This window comes from Oncorhynchus tshawytscha, linkage group LG12 (genome assembly GCF_018296145.1).
Source record: "Oncorhynchus tshawytscha isolate Ot180627B linkage group LG12, Otsh_v2.0, whole genome shotgun sequence".
NCBI lineage: Eukaryota > Metazoa > Chordata > Actinopteri > Salmoniformes > Salmonidae > Oncorhynchus > Oncorhynchus tshawytscha.
Genome location: NC_056440.1, coordinates 46,947,767 through 46,965,137, shown reverse-complemented (window position 1 = coordinate 46,965,137; position 17,371 = coordinate 46,947,767). Strand labels below are relative to the sequence as shown.

General features: G+C 42.5%; 1 protein-coding gene across 2 annotated transcripts in view; it reads left to right on the top strand.

Annotated features, from left to right (window-relative positions):
• The window catches only part of ccser1 (coiled-coil serine-rich protein 1), a 106,050-nt gene that overhangs the window by 22,464 nt on the left and 66,215 nt on the right, over positions 1-17,371 (top strand). For both annotated transcript variants that reach the window (XM_024439588.2, XM_042330708.1), the window contains exons 6-8: positions 11,274-11,430; positions 13,696-13,773; positions 16,481-16,558. In XM_024439588.2, coding sequence (XP_024295356.2) covers positions 11,274-11,430; positions 13,696-13,773; positions 16,481-16,558 — 313 coding nt within the window. The remainder of the gene's footprint in view (positions 1-11,273; positions 11,431-13,695; positions 13,774-16,480; positions 16,559-17,371) is intronic.

The following is a 17,371-nucleotide window of genomic DNA, read 5'->3' as shown; positions in this document are numbered from 1 at the left end:
ACCGCACGGGTCCTCTCCAGAATGTCTCTTGTTGTATGATTTATACAATTCCACAGTTGAAGTCAAACAGTGAATTGTTCGCCATGCAGTGGAATCGGGGACTCTGATCTATGCATAGAATAGGATCAGCATCCTGAGTGCCTACACTAAAACAGAGGGGGTGACCTACAATGAGGTAAGATCCCAGCTACACAAGCTAAATCTGAGATGGGGCTTCATCCACCCGGCAAAACGTATCTTGACCTTCCAGAACACAACACACACATTCTCCACTGCCAAGGAAGCTCAAGACTTCAAGAATCGCATCAAACCCAACACACAAGGGGATGAGTCAGATGGAACCCGATCATGACTGGCTCAACAGGAGAATATTAAGACAGTGACACTGCCAATTAATGAACAATGGACAATCTATTGATGTGCCACACGGACTGGGGCTACTTTCCTCTGGGGCTTTTGGGGCATTTAATCCTTACATGGGCAAAATATGGCTATATACACTATGTGGCCAGTTTATTGGGTACACCGAGTACTGGGTCGTACCCCCCTTTGTCTCCAGAACAGCCTGAATTCTTAGGGGTATGGATTCTTCAAGGTGTAGCATTAAATCGTTGCTCAATTGCTATCAAGGGACCTAACCTGGTCCGGAAAAACATTTGCCACATCATTACACCACTGCCACCAGCCTGTACCGTTGACCCAAGGCAGGATGGGCCCGTGGATTCATGCTGCTTACGCCAAATCCTGACTCTGCCATCAGCATGACGCAACAGAAACCGGGATTCGTCGGATCAATTCGTCAGACTCCTCAATTGTCCGGTGTTGGTGGTCACGCGCACACTGTAGCTGATTCTTGTTTTTAGCTGATAGGTGAGGAACCCAGTGTGGCTGCAATAGCCCATCCGTGACAAGGACCTATGAATTATGCGTTCCAAGTGGCCGTTCTGCACACTGTTGTACTGTGCCGTTATTTGCCTGTTAGCTTGCACGATTCTTGCCATTTTTTTCTCTACCTTCTCTTGTCAATAAACTGTTTCCGCCCACAGGATTGCTGCTGACTGTTGTGCGTGAAAAGGACATCAGTTTCTGAGATACTGGAACAGGCATGCCTCGCACTGATGATCATACCACGCTCAAAGTCGCTTAGGTCAAATGCTTTGCCTCAAATGTTCAATCGAACAGTGACTGAATGGCTGTCTGCCTGCTTTATATAGCAAACCACAGCCATGTGACTCACTGTCTTTAGGAGCGAGCCATTTTTGTGAACGGGATGGTGTACCTAATAAACTGACCACCGAGTGTAAGTTGGATTTTTTTTTTCTGCTAATGAGTCCCTCAATTCTTTAAATCAATGTATTATTGGTGTCCCCATTCAATTCGGGCAGGCTATTGAATTTATCTCCCAGGGAGCACTTGGCCTACAGGCCATGATGAATTATTGTTTAGACTGCATTTCTTGCACCCATATCCTCTTTTTACATAGTATGTAGCACTTAAATGCTTAATAAAAATGGAGGGCAAATATATGTTTGTCATATAAACCATGTTGCTAATAATAGATGACAATGGATTAAGAACTATTGCTCCTACAGCCACTGTATCCTATTTGACGGTTTAGGCTTGCATATCTGTTATTTACTTTTCTTCATTACCCACCGTAACTTATGAAGTTTGCTAACGATACTGTAAATGTCTGAAAATTGTTACCTATTTTGTTTTACTTTGTAAAAAAATGTTATACCTAAAGACAAAAAAAGATGCTCCTAAGAGACTCCATGTGTAAGGCTGCAACTCTCTGTTATGCTACAGCCCTGTAATGATAGTGGGGGAGTGGAGGGGGCGGGGGAATGGTTTACAGGGAGGTTTTCTGGGTGGGGAAGAACAAATGGGTGAGTTTCCCTGTGGGTCCTGCTTTTTGTTACACATCCATTGGCTTATAACACTAATGATCACAATTATATCATCAATATGAGCTTCCAATGCTAGCTATTCTCTTTTGGAATTTGGAAGGCCTAAATTGTCCTGTCAACTGTTCCAGCTGTCTTGATATCCTAGCAAGAAACCACATTGATATAACAAGAAACACACCTGCTTCATAAAGACGGACATAGAGTGCAGAACCATTTCTACAATCTGGCTGCTTTTTCATCAGCCTCAAACAAACGGTGTAATCATAATGAAACTAAAAATCACCATCTTGGGTAAAGGTGAAGACCAAGAAGGCAGAATCACTTTTCTAAAATGTATCCATAATGGAAAGAGAATTGTTTTTATTAATGTGCACAGTCCAAATTCATATGATCCAAAGTTTTTTGATTCTCTGAACAGCATATTGTTGGAATTAACTGAATTCCATGTTGTTGTTGGGGCAGACATGAATGCCATTTTGGACATGGGGTACAAATATAATAAAACCAACTTACAATCCATATGCAACCAAACACATAATCCAGAAGCAAACAAGTACACTTTCTACTTAAACAGGCAAAAGCATGTTCTAAAATAATATAAAATGTATCTACACTCCTATTTTCTAAAATCAGGAAAATAGAAACTAGACATACAGTGGGGCAAAAAAGTATTTAGTCAGCCACCAATTGTGCAAGTTCTCCCACTTAAAAAGATGAGGCCTGTAATTTTTTTATCATAGGTACACTTCAACTATGACAGACAGAATGATAAAAAAAATCCAGAAAATCACATTGTAGGATTTTTTATGAATTTATTTGCAAATTATGCAGGAAAATAAGTATTTGGTAAATAAACAAAAGTTCAAGTTTAGAACTTGCACCATTGGTGGCTAACTAAATACTTTTTTGCCCCACTGAATGAGCTTGTCCAATTATCACGCCTACTACTGCCAATTACAAATGTCAGAATCTCCTAAAAGAACCACATGATGGCGTTTCAACGTTTCATTACTACAAAGTCCTACATTCTGTCATCAATTTTAAATTGAACTCAATTAATTCATAATGATCAATATCATTTCAATCAATGACTCCTGTATTCTCTTGTATGCCACCAAATGTTTTATAAAAAATAATGCAACTGCATTTGCGTCTGGGTTGAATAAATCACAATTATGGAAGATATCAGAATTGGAAATATTAACAACAAAAATTCAGACCAAGTAATTATTACTCTTTCCAAAGTCAAGACCGAATTTAATTTATTGATAAGACAGAGAGCCGAATTTGCCATCCAATGAGTTGGACTCAACTATGGTAATCGTCCCAGTTGTTAACTGCCCAACAAGTTAAGCAGTAATGACCAATTAGCTGATATAGCAACTATTGAATCTGAAACAGGGGAATTACTATCAGAACCCAAATTAATCAAATATTCTCCTGCTTTTTATAATTCTCTGATTGTAAATCCGCAGAGCATGTGAGTGGAGTTGAGCGGTCGACAATCTCGCTCATCGCTCACCACTCTAGCGCTTGTGCACTGCTCCGACGCTTCGTGTCCTTAACAACCATTAGACTAAAAACAGCTTATTGCTCACAAGAAGAAGAAAAAAATGCTGATCCAAATTCGCTCAATTTGTTAAAATCACAATTTAACCAACACCCATGTATTTTTGTGACTATCTGGACCTACCATTTGGTTTCAATGTATTGATTTTGATTTGAAATTAAAAAGTATTTTTAATAAACAACATGAAAAGGTGACAGTAAGAAGTGCTCATCATTTCAAATAGGCAACTTAATCTAATAGGCTACCTATTAAACAGCATACAAATAGGTCAGGAGCCAGACATGTAGCCGAATAAGGAATTAATTATTTAAGCTATTATTATTTATTTATTTCAAGGCTATAACCTACAAATAAATACATTGAATAATTTGCAAGTGCGATACAGTAGGCTGGCATGAACATTAAGCCCTCAGCATTTAAACAACATTTTGTTGTATTTTGATGTATTCAATTATAATAGTCTATAAATTGCATATACAGTGCCTTCGGAAAGTATTCAGACCCCTTGACTTTTTCCACATTTTGTTAGATTACAGCCATACATCAATCTGCATATAATACCCCATAATGCAAAGCAAAAACAGGATTTTAGAAATGTTTGCTATTTAAATATAAAAAATGGAAAAATAAAATTTACCTAAGTATTCAGACCCCTTACTCAGTACTTTGTTGAAGCACCCTTTGGCAGCAATTACAGCCTCAAGTCTTCTTGGGTATGACGCTACAAGCTTGGCCCACCTGTATTTGGGGAGTTTCTCCCATTCTTCTCTGTAGAGCCTCTCAAGCTATGTCAGGTTGGATGGGGAGCGGGCTGCACAGCTATTTTCAGGTCTCTCCAGAGATGTTCAATTGGGTTCAAGTCCGGGCTCTGGCTGGCCCACTCAAGGACATTCAGTGACTTGTCCCGAAGCCACTCCCGCGTTGTGTTGGCTATGTGCTTAGGGTCGTTGTCTTGTTGGAAGGTGAACCTTCGCCCCAGTCTGAGGTCCTGAGTGCTCTGGAACAGGTTTTTATCAAGGATCTCTCTGTACTTTGCTCCATTCATTTTTGCCTCGATCCTGACTAGTCGCCCAGTCCCTGCTGCTAAAAAACATCCCCACCGCATGATTCTGCCACCACAATGCTTCACCGTAGGGATGGTGCCAGGTTTCCTCCAGAAGTGACACTTGGAGTTCAGGCCAAAGAGTTCATCAGACCAGAGAATCTTGAAATAATAGCCTTGAAATACTAGGCTAATAATAATTTAGCATAAATAATTCATTTTCATTCCTTCTTAGGCTACATGTCTGGCTCCTGAGTTATTTAGAGTGTTCTTGCTCACCTCCCTCACCAAGGCCCTTCTCCCCCGATTGCATCAGTCCAACAGAAAAAGAGAACCTGCCCCGCCGTCCCCTAGTCTCGCACACAAACCAATTCGAGCGAGGGCGGCCTGAGCATGCGCCGAGACATACAAGACAACAAACGTATCGTTTAATTCATTGGGGCATGTCTCAAAACCAAACCCGGCTTGTTAGCTTTCGTTGTTTTGTTCGCTTTAGACATTTTACTTAGTAGCATGAATCGTTCCTGTTCACACAGAGGTGAAGAGCAGAATAATTGAAGGAATTAATCCGAGCCTCACGCATATCACTTGTGGAAGGCAGGGCTAGTACCGAAGTTGACTGACTGAAAGGGAACCAGCATAACAGGGACATATTGATAGAATACATTTTGTGCACTTTTCCCTCTGTAGTAGATATCTGCTAAAACAACACCTGCCATTATTGTGTATATGTGCACCATGGCAGATTAAGCAATATTATTGATTTGGCCGCACACTTTGAGGATAGGCTTATTTGAGCTTATGGAGTCTGCAATAAAGATTTGCAGTGTAGTTTGTTATTGCCCTCATTTTCTGCCAACAAGTGTTGGATGCAGATTATTACTTTGTCTCGCTGTACTTTCATGTGGTCGACTTTTATTCGCAACTGCTGTGTTACCACACAGTTTCTGTGTTGGAGGTGTTGCCTCTTCCACGAAACGGGGATGTACAATCTGAAGTCCAATGAAAAATTAGCGTTTTTGTTTCCAAAACGTTTTAAAACGTGTGCCCTAATGAACGCAACCCCGGAGACGACCTGGAAAGAGAGACCTTTTTTTCTTCCAATCAGAGCTTGGAATGATTTGGCACTGTGTACTGTCAGTGACAGGGGCCCGCCTGACCTCAGAGCAAGGTCGCACAGCTCCAGAACTGAAGTGCCTCAGAAGCAGCAAAGTTCCCCTCATTTCATTTTTACCCTCCTTTAGAATTTATGCTTACGAAAAAAGATTGCAGTCACAGTGAAGTATAACTGCAGTACAGTGCGTCTAAAATACTTTTTTCTGCAATTATTGCGTCCAAATTATTGCAATTATTCTGCAATTACTGCGTCCAAAATACCACAGTCGACTACCATATTTGAAATCAAATTTCCAATCTTTCAATTTGCTTGTTGCCATGTGAACTCTCAGGCTTTTTGTTACGCCTTTTTACTATTCAGTAGACATATTGACCAAGTGAAGGGCTCGCAAACATTTGTTGGTGTCCAGATCAATCCATAAGGCAAAACCAGTGGCTGTTTGACAGCAGCATAAGTATTCAGCCATTAAGTCCATTTGAAGGCTTATTTTAGTTGCTTGACAAAAAACTCTTTTTTAATTGCTTTATTTCTCTGATTTGTTCTTTACTCACGCTTTCTCTATCACTTGAGACGATTGCACTGAGTTATGACGGCATATGTGGCGATGATGTCCTGAACTGGTCGATCTTGCCAGATGTAGCGTTTTAAAGATGATGCCGGTGGTGGAATCGCAGGCGTACCCTGATGGCAAGCTCCTAATATTGATGCCTTGTGACAGGGGAGAGTGGTGCCACACATGGGAGCATGCACATGTTTACATTGCAGTCCTCGTGTGTAAGCAGCTAATTACTGTAGGAGGAGAAAGTCGTGGCCTGAAACCTGGCCTAGATATGAGATTCATCATCCTCTGTCCTTTCACCACCAACTAACCGGTGATACATAGACATGGTACATTTGTTGTGATGACCTTGATCCTTTCTAAACAGCATTTATGTCCTCCACCACCTTGGTTTCTCATTGTTTTTATGCACACATTGCATTGTGACGGAGGCATGGAGAGGCGATAGTTGCAAGTTTTTTGGGTGACTCTGTACAGTGCATGTCAAGACTAGTAGGCAAATGCCCTCACTAATTTTACGAGGCTTTTGGGTTTATAAATGGTTAACAGGCCCCAACATCTTAGAATAAACAAATCAACATAAATGGCTTGGAGCACAAACACATCAGGCCCTAATTCTGAGAGTTTTAAATCCTTGCAGTTCATCCCGTGCCAAGAGCTCTTGTGTCCCAGCCATCACATGTTGCCCATCATACACACAAGCATGCACATACACACAGTCCAAGTCCAATTAGGCCTATCAGGAAAATGTTCAGGTTTGTTCTGTGGGAGAATACTTTACAGCTGATTGGAGGACTTTACATGTAGCCCTAGTCAAAGATTTAGAAGAATACAAACATAACTACAATTAGGAAATACAACAACTACCACAAGTCTGTGAATTTTTCACAATCCTGGCTAGATAGAGGTACTGTATTTTAGGGTAATACTGGACAAAATCGATAACTGGTCATGACTACTTTCCCTTAAACCGTCTAACTGGGGCAACGACATTCATTTTTGGGGAAATGGCTAATTCCCGGAAAGCACAACAACATTATAGATGGTTTACCACCAATCCTGTGGAGCATTGCATTATGTGGCCTGCTGGGTCTCTGGCTGGGAGAATAGGCAATACAATCACCATAGTGTTGGTACAGAATGCTTATATTGAGAGATGAAAGCTACCTCTGAAAAGCAGCCCAGGACACTGCCTTTGGTCGACAGTCTCAATGTTAATTGACTCTGTTGTGAGGACAATGCAGCCTGGTGAGTGACAAGGATTTATTCATATTTATTGCAGTCCCAGCTAATGCTTTTTAGGCAGCCATAATTCATTTGACTACATGTAATTATTTGTCAGTTGGCCTTCTCTGGAAATGGAAAGCATTTACAAAGAGAGAAACGTGTTGCTCTGAGCACAATAAATCATTTTCTGCGGGAGTTCAGTCCAAAATATTTAAACTCATAAAGTTAATTGGATTTTTCAGAATAGTGAAATGGATCACGTTGAATGTTTCTGCAAAGAAAGCTTTGTATTGTAGCGTTGGTAAGTTGACAGCCAGTCACATCCTGTAGTAGTCCTAGTGTCTGCAGGTGCCTGGCTTGGTCTGCTCTATGCCTGCTCTGTTCATCCACTACAGGCCTACAGTACTGAGTAGAGTACAAGCACCCAGAGACAGACCAGAGGACACTGGCTATCAGCCCTAATCCACAGCCTTGACGAAGTGACAAGATTGATCGTCCTAAGGAGAGAAATCACCCCTCCTGTAGGTTATTCATCATCTTGCTGAGTAGACTGTCTGCAGCCGCATACATACTTTTGTATATATAGTGTATGTGGACACCCCTTCAAATTAGTCGATTTGGCTATTTCAGCCACATCCGTTGCTGACAGGTGTATTAAATTGAGCACACAGCCATGCAATCTCCATAAACAAACATTGGTAGTAGAATACTGAAGAGCTCAGTGACTTTCAATGTGGCACTGTCAGTAGATGCCACCGTTCCAACAAGTCCATTTTTAACATTTCTGCCCTGCTAGAGCTGCCCCGGTCAACTGTAAGTGCTGTTATTATGAAGTGGAAACGTTTAGGAGCAACAACGGCTCAACCGCAAGGTGGTAGGCCACACAAGCACACAGAACGGGACCGCCGTATTCTGGAGTAAAAATCGTTGCAACACTCACTACCAAGTTCCAAACTGCCTCTGGAAGCAATGCCAGCACAATAACTGTTCGTTGGGAGCTTCGTGAAATGGGTTTCCATGGCCTGGCAGCCACACAAGCCTGATCGCAATGCCCAGCGTCAGCTGAAGTGTTGTAAAGCTCGGCGCCATTTGACTCTGGAGCAGTGTAAATGCGTTCTCAGACAGACAAATCTGGGTTTGGTAGATGCCAGAAGAACGCTACCTGCTCAAATGCATAGTGCCAACTGTAAAGTTTGGTGGAGAAGGAATAACGGTCTGGGGCTGTTTTTCATGGTTCAGGCTAGGCCCCTTAGTTCCATTGAAGGGAAATATTAACGCTACAGCATACAATGACATTCTAGATGATTCTGTACTTCCAACTTTGTGGCAACAGTTTGGGGAATGCCCTTTCCTGTTTCAGCATGACAATTCCCCCGTGCATAAAGCGAGGTTCATACAGAAATGGTTTATCGAGATCGGTGTGGAAGAACTTGACTGGCCTACACAGAGCCTGACCTCAACTCCATCTCAACTTCATTTCCATCTTTGGGATGAATTGGAACGCAGACTGTGAGCCAGGCCTAATCACCCAACATCAGTGCTGAGATGTGAGTCCTCCATGGCTCCAACACACACAGAACCAGCCACTGCACACTCACCTCAGTAGAGCAAACCAATTCATCTGTGGTATGATGTAGAGTAAGCATTGATGACTGAAATATTTCAGACCACATTCACCCACCTCTGCATCCCCTTCAGCAAATTATGCTCAATGTTAATCTGTTAAAAGAAAACTTTCATCTTGACTTCTCCGCCTTTCTGAAATCTATAGTTTCTGTGTTTGTTTTGGGAGGGAGAGGCTCCATCTGGTCAGATTGGTCGACAGGCAGGAAATCAGAGGACGCCTGTGTGATGGATCATGTCTTTAGTCAGGTGCTCTGTGTAGACCCACTCGCTCTCATCACTACCTTTAGAACACATGTCAATGCAAGTGCTTCAGGGGAACATTTGAATGCTTGACTATGTATTAATTGTTGCTACTTGCAAACGAGAGTATTATGACGATGTTTTTGCTACTAGTTTTCCCAACAAAACACTTGTCTTGGATGGCCTTTTGTGCCAATAAAGCATTGGTGAAGCGAAGGCATCTCAATGTCAGTGCTAAAAGTCACCCGTTCTACGTGTTATGGATACTGTTTATAATGAGCTGGAGCCTCCTGATTTGTTTGTTGTTGCTTGCAGCCCGCTAGCTCTCTTTGTTGTCCTTAACATTTTTAGAAGACGCTTTGATATTTTTGTACTCAACTTTTGAAAATGTCATGAAGCAGTCTTGCAGTCGCACAACACAGTAGTGTAAAATGTCAACAGTATGAAAAATTAATTTCAGTGTAAAGCTGATATTTATTATTAAACTTCAGATTAATTGATCAAGGCATATTTTATTAGATGTCAATGGCAAACAGAATTTATGCCATACTCTAAGGACTCAAGCCTTCCTTTCAATGACGGTATGTTCTGTATCAGATATCCAACTCACTCATGGTCTTCTTCCATACAATGGCCTGCATAGGAAGAAAATCAACTGGAATGAATTTGGGGCCGCAGTCAATTTTGTTTGCAATTAAAACATCCCAATCCCCACATCTCCATTTTGCGGAGGAGGGTAAGGAGGTGAAATGAAGGCTTCATCTGTTGATAAAGTTATCTGGACACCATTCATCTCTCATTGCTCAAACTCTGGTCAGGTGGAACTCTAATGCGATGTCTCGAACACAGTTGAGCATGTTTTACGAGGAACACTCAGATTCCTTTTTACACCTAATATCTGCGATGGTAATCGCTCATATGAAATAATTCATCACGGCTCCTGTCCTCCTGGGAATGAAGTGTTATCTCAAACAAGGAAGTGGATCCAATTGATATTTGCGGACATGGTTCATTTTCTCGGCTGCCTATTTGGAGCAACTCTGAAGTGACACCTGGACCTCTTTGGCTGCATGATGAGGGGGGGGTTTTATCATCAGACGGAGCAACTCTTTTAAGCGGAGTTCACACAGGCCATCGGAGAAAATCTAGACTCAACTCAACTGTTTTTGATTTTCTGTGCGAACAGGTTCCGGTGTTCTAAACTCTGAACACAACTGGCAAAATCTCAACCAGTCCATTTGAGATGAGTCTAGATTCTGTTTGAACTAGACACGTTTAGAGAATGACACGTTTAGAGAATGTGTCATTAAAGAAAGTGCCTTCTGTCTTTAAAATGTTATCTTCAGCCCACAAAACATTTAAGATGCTGTAGGCCTATTTGTAAAGGAACTCTTTAGGTGAGTCCTAATCAACTACTTTATTTTCAATGATTTGAATTGTGTATTTAAGCAAAAAGGAGTTGTGGTAAATGGCCAGTATACCACGGCTCAGGGCTGTTCTTATGCACGACGCAACGCGGACTGCCTGGATACAGCCATTATTCCTATTATAAACTGGTTATCAATATAATTAGAAGACTGATAGATATATACATATATAATTAGATAGGCATATATATAAAATATAGATAGATAGATATACACATATATACACATTTATAATATATTTATATTTATATAGATAGATATACACATTTATATATATATATATAGATAGATATACACATATATACATATACATGTATACACATTTATATAATTGTATTTTTTTGGGTCATATCCGGGGTATCCGGTTTGATATACAGCCAATGGACTCAAACCACCCAGTTTATAATAGTGAATAAATAGGACTTTGGCACATTTATTCTCCTTAGCTCCTAACTTAAAATACTACAGTTACAATCTGTGAATATGCCCCCCCCCTTCTGTGCATGTTTGTTTCCGATTTGTGGGTGTGAAGGTGACTCTGTGCTTGTGTTTCAGGGAGCCTTGCCGGCCGACCACCCTGCTGCCGGCTGACTGGTGCCTGGGCCGGGAGGACGAGGCCCCGGGGCTGGAGGCACTACCCCTCAGGCTGATGCAGCAGGACTGCACTTCCGTCAAGACCCTGCTGCTGCGCCTCCGGAGGACCCTGCAGGAGGTAGACTGCAGTAGTACCACCTGTCACACCTTACACCAGGGGTATTCAAATCAGAGCCTGGATGTCCAGGGTACTGCTGGTTTGCTGTTCTACCTGATAATTAGTTGCACACACTTGCTTTCCCAGCCAGGTTTAAATCCGTCTTTGATTAGAGGGGAAGAATGAAAATCAGCAGTGGAACTGGCTTTGAGGTCCAGATTTGAATTTACACTCTCCACAGTAAGCAAGCAAGAGGAGGAGGGGGGAAATGGGGTAAACATGGCTCCTCTCCCTGCAAGTTCATTCATAACCACATAGTAGTCGATAGAAACTGTAATACCCATGGATTACAAAGGTCCTAGATAATGGCATTGGTAACTCAATCATCCATTTGATAGCAACACATGATGTAGCCTACATCAGAATGGTGGTTGCCCCAGCAGCACAGCAGTCCCAATAGCAGCCAGTCTCTACCAGTATTCTGCTCTATCAGCTCTGAACATTATATATTTCAACCTCAAAAACAAGTGCTGGAAGTAATTTTCATTTGTTCATTTAAATAGCTGTGTGCTTTTGGCGTTGTCACACAGTGAAGCCTGGAGCTTGTTAAAGCCTCAGCCCGACGCCGTGCCCTCCGCAGCTTTCTAAATGCCTTTGTGTATTTAATGGGGGTTTTAATTCTGGGAATGGATAGTATCTGGAGTGGCTAGGGAAACGCAATCAAATTACATCCCACTATTATAAATGTGATTAGCTATTTGTGTAATGGCTAATTAACTGAGAAATCACACAGCAGACTCCATGGTGTTTGGTTAACATTTAATTCTTGTAATCCATTCTGCAATAACCGTGGACCAGAACCAGTCCTACAGTACCAAGCGTGGCTGCTCTGGTAGAAAAACAATGCCTGTAACAGTAGCAGCATGATTCTATTCCTTGGTGACAAGACATTAGGCACTGCTGGCCAAGCTGTAATTCACAACATCCTATGTTGCTTTGAAGGTCATCTCCCCCCTAGTAGCACCTGCCTGCTGCTGTGTTTAACCTGAGATCCAAGCCAACACAAAAAGATCACAATGCGAGTCGAATGATGCATTGTCTGATTCTCTCTGTTATTTGTTCATCTTTTTGCGTTGTCTCAAAAAGACCCATCGGCCAGATAAAATAAGTCTACATGAACAATTAGAGGCTGTACAGGAGAAGGGCCAGAGAACAGAAGAACTTGAATATTAAAGAGGAAATTGTTTGCCCTCTCTGCTGACTCCGTACTCTCATTAACTTGCAAATGTGCTGCCTTCCATCACCGTATGTAAACCACTCAGTAACAAGAATAAGAATGACTTGTTTATTTGCTTTGCGTTTTATTTGCTTGACCTCGTGATATTGAGCCCTGGCGGTGGTTCTTCTCCGCTCCCCCTCTGTGGTGTTTCTTCCTCTCCACATCCAGAATAAAACGCTCTAATATTGGATGAAACACAGCGGCGCGGGGCATCTCTGCTCAGCCAAAAGAGTCTTATTGCACCGCGTGCTTTTCAGAGGCTCCTAGTACCTATGAAAGCCAAGTTTAAAGGGGGGTAAAAAGCCTTTAGTTATTTGAAGCATTACATTTCCTAATTTGAATATGATGATTAAATACTCTATCGAAGTGGGCTGAGGGCCATGTTATTAATATATCATCTCTGGTCACTGAGCTCTGGCACCTCAAATAAGGAGAAAAGCCATTACTATGAATGCTTTCAGGCAGTGCCATGCCGAAATTGAACCTTATTTAATTGTTCAGACATTTCCACGCAAGCCTGTAGAAAAATGTTGACCTTAAACCTGCATGTGGGATACACATTGATGAAAGTTGACACAATCGGGCCGGACTAGTCTGACTACATTGCACCTTTAAGTGTACATAGGACTGTTTCTCTGAAAGGGGGCATCCAAACGCATAAAATTATTAAGATTATTACCCAGTTTGGCCATTCTATGTATCGAGGTATGTTAATAGGTAAGTGTACAACTCAACCTACGTGTGTCAGAATAGTCACTGTACAATCGTCTTGATGTCACTGTAAATGGCAAGAAGGCAGCAAAATGACAAGTTATTTTAAGAGCTCATGTTTCAACTACCCATTGCTGTATATTTAGTCGTGTTCCTATCTCTGGTGACATGTTTTATCCTCTCACCTCAAAATAACATGGTAACATTTCAAAATTGTGCATTTTTGTGTTCATGTTATTGATGTTTTTTTTTTTTTCAGTTTCTATCTAAATCTCACCACCTCTCTCCCTCCTCAGAGCACTGACACGAGTCCTGCAGGCAGCCTTCATTCTCTCCCCATCAGCCCCTGTAGTGAGAAGACGCTGTCCCTAAAGGTAAATGTTTTTACAGCTAACAACTCACTTTTGCAAGGTTCAACCACGACTGGTTCCTATCTATGCCATGCTGTATAATGTACCATTAGTGCTTTTTCGAGCCTCAACACATTTAGAAGTGTATTCTACCTCCTGCAGAGTTCTTTAAAAGGGGATTTGTTTGTGAGTTAGATCTTCTTTCATGCCTGCTTTCTCTCGGCATGCCCAGGAACATTTTCCAGTCCTTCTGCTTCTTAAAGTGCCACAGAAACTTGACGGGGCTGAGTCTTTCTCAGCCATAGCATCAGTGGAATTTGATCTCAATGAGATGATCTCATTAATCCCTTTGGGGAAAGTCTTGGGGTGGCAGGGGAGGTTTATCAAATGGGCTTTTGTCAGGGTTTCTGAGGAAAGGGGATTTAGTTTGGTGGCGGGCGGCAGAGTTTTTGTTGCGCTTTTGGGGCGGAGAGCACAGGAGTGGAAAATAGGTCTGTGTGTGTGTGTGTGTGTGTGTGTGTGTTTGTGTGTGTCTCTCTGTGTGTGTGTCCTCCTTACTGACCTACATGGAACTATGGCACCAGCAAGAGCAGCAACACTGCACAGGCAGAGCGCTGTGTGACGCTCTGGTCCATTCCTACCTTCTCTTCGCATGGAGAGGGAGGGGGAGGGAGCTGAGAATAGGAGCCCATGCATCTGACGTTGTGTTGGATGACAGGGGAGACGGATGGGTCTCGTCCTGACGTTCCAGAAAAATCGGAGTTTAAAAATAAAGCCCCGCAACCCACCTGAGACGAAACCGTGTCACTCCTTGTCCTACTTTGAGCAAAAACTTCCTTTAGGGAACATTTGTTATCCCTGCCTTTTTATAATTAGCGCCCTCGGAAAGCGGCTCCCATGGAGAGCACAGCTTTTTTTCACTGCTCCTCCTCGGGTGGAGGCGATCTCATTGAAATGCCAAGCTCATCAATTGCCTGATGTGTTTCCGCAACCTTTTCCCCAAACACTACACTTTTATGTTGTCTCTGTACAAACAGGTGGCAGGACAGGCAGCCCTTTCTGACAGTCTGTCCAGAGGCCAGATGAGCCTGCAGATAAACCTGAACTTTTAGAAAACTTTGGCAGCCTGCCTGTCTCCTTGAGATTCTCCTAAGGTGTGTGTGTGTGTGTATGCCAACTGCTGTTTCTTATCATGGCCCGGCCACATGTGCTGTAAACATTCAACCCTCCATGAGAAAATGGATAGGGTCACTAAACAGACCATGGTTAGGTAAATTCTTGTTTAATTCAGTCAATTCAGGAAGTAAATTGAAATGAACATTTTCCTCAATGGATCGCTGATGAAAATATTTCTAATTTGGAATTGAGCCCAACCCTGATACAGACGTTGTGCCCAACTCTGTTAACCTTGGGTGGTCAGGATAATTGTGAGGACGGAGAGATGCTGCATACTTATTGTTCTGTTTATTCATAGGGGTGACGGAGGGTAGGGTGCTTCTGTGCTCCCCTGTGAGTCTGTGGGACTGGGACCCTCTCTCACCCACCCCCCAGAGGTCCTAGCTATGGTAATGTGGAGATAAAGTGCCTCTCATTGAACTTCTCTAATGGAGACAGAATTAAGGATTCCCCTCAGGCGAAGGTTTAGAGGATGTTTCATTTCCTTGTTTACTCTGTGACCTCCCTGGGATGTGACCCCACCGAAGGGGGACAAAAACACAGGCTTTCATGGCATTATCTGGCTAATAATATTGACATTTAGTTTGAATATGTCATAGCAAGGTCTATTTCAGAAAGAAACAAACTGTTAAGGAGGATATCACAGTAACAGTGGGCCAGCAAACAGTGACTGACAGAGACATAGGTTGAGAGGTTGTGTGAGAAACCCAAAGAAAATAATAACAGGCATAAAGTAGCAGAAGGCACTAAGCCAATTCAAGTTTGCAACATGGGGTTACTTAGAACACATGGTATGATAGTTTGGTGACAGACTAATGGTCTTATAATGTTGTTGCCCATCCACTGCCTTGAGCTTACCTTTCTTTTCAAGGGATCTGCCAGGGCTCTCATTATAGCAGAACATCAGTAAGGGCAACTCATCCAAAGTGCACATTGAGCAATCGGTGCAGATTTCAGAAACAACATGGCCGTCTGAGAAAGTGCAGCAAGGGTCGAGGACCTTTGTACAAAGTATCTGCCGGGGGTTCTGGGCAAGAGATTGAATGGCCTCAACTTGCGTTATGTAACTCAAAGCCACATTGTTCTAGTTTGTCTGCAGCCATGCCATACGCCATTATCTTGGCTCTGTGTTGGTGGACTTTTGTTTCACTCTCACTCGCTGTTGCTCGCTCTCTCTCGACCAGTACGTTTTGAAGTGGGCCATCTTGGTTGTGTGAGTGGGTGTATGGTTCCTCATTGCTGCCATGGTCTCTCCTGCCTAGGGCCTGCTCCATCCTCTCCTGTCTATAATCGCTGCGGTCATAGTTCACCTTAAGTTTACCAGAGGAGTCCTTGCATGAGGAGTCCTTGCATGTACTGTCCACTCACTTTTCAGTCCTCTCTCCGCCTCCCTGTTCACTTGTAACATAATACAGTGGTCTGTGTTCTCAATCCACATTCTAGCCATCACCAACTCTAGGGTAGTGCTGTGGTGGCTCAACGCTCAGGGTTCACCTCCCCTAACTTATTCCCTTTCTGAAGTACTGTGTGTGACTTGGTCTGTACTCCTTTCCAGGAGCCGGGGAGGGAAGAGGCTCTGCTGCTGCAGCTGAGGGAGAAGGATGAGCTGATCTTCCGATTGCAGGCTGAACTGGTGAGAGACGTACCGTAGCAATACCACAATGTTTGAGAAGACGGTCTGAACATTTGAATTTGTGTGTCGTCTTCCATTAGAAATTCAGATCACTTAGATACAATAGAGTACAATTAAATACAAAATGGGATATGGGATGCAAAAAGTGCTGTCTTTTAAAAGTTGCCTGTGCAAAAAAGAAACAACTTGGCTGCTTTTGGGTATGGAACACCTTAGCACGGTGCACACAGACAGCATCTCTGCTTGTAGGAGTTCCTCTGAGTGTCCTGGACTGGCTGCTCTGAGAGACAAACACACAGACTGTGGATAATACATGGTTAGGAGCTAGATACAGGGAGAACAAAAAAATATTAGCTACTCACCACTAGTGTGGAGGATGATGATGATGATGACGACGAGCGAGTGAAGTGGGGGAGTCCATGACAACAGCAGAGGGCACTGAGGAGACTCTTCTAATAGTAGTACTCCCCCCACCCATTTTGTTTCCTTGTTTATGACTTTCTCCAGCCTATCACATGCAGCATTGCTCTCTCCTCTCCCTGTCGTTAATATAAATTAAAGACAAATATGAAGGGAAAAGTACAGTGTTGTTGAATGCTAATTTTAATCTGCTTTGACCAAATTTAGAAAGCTAAACAAATAAATCATGTTTGGAATGTTGGAATCAGATCAAAATCCCAAATACTTTAAAAGCAAGACTGGAATGTCAAGTATTTTGGGAGGGTTTGTAGCGCCGTTGTCAAGTTGATATATTGCACTGAGAGAGAATATAATTTGATACTTTGCTCCCGAGGCTTCATACATCGTCTCTTC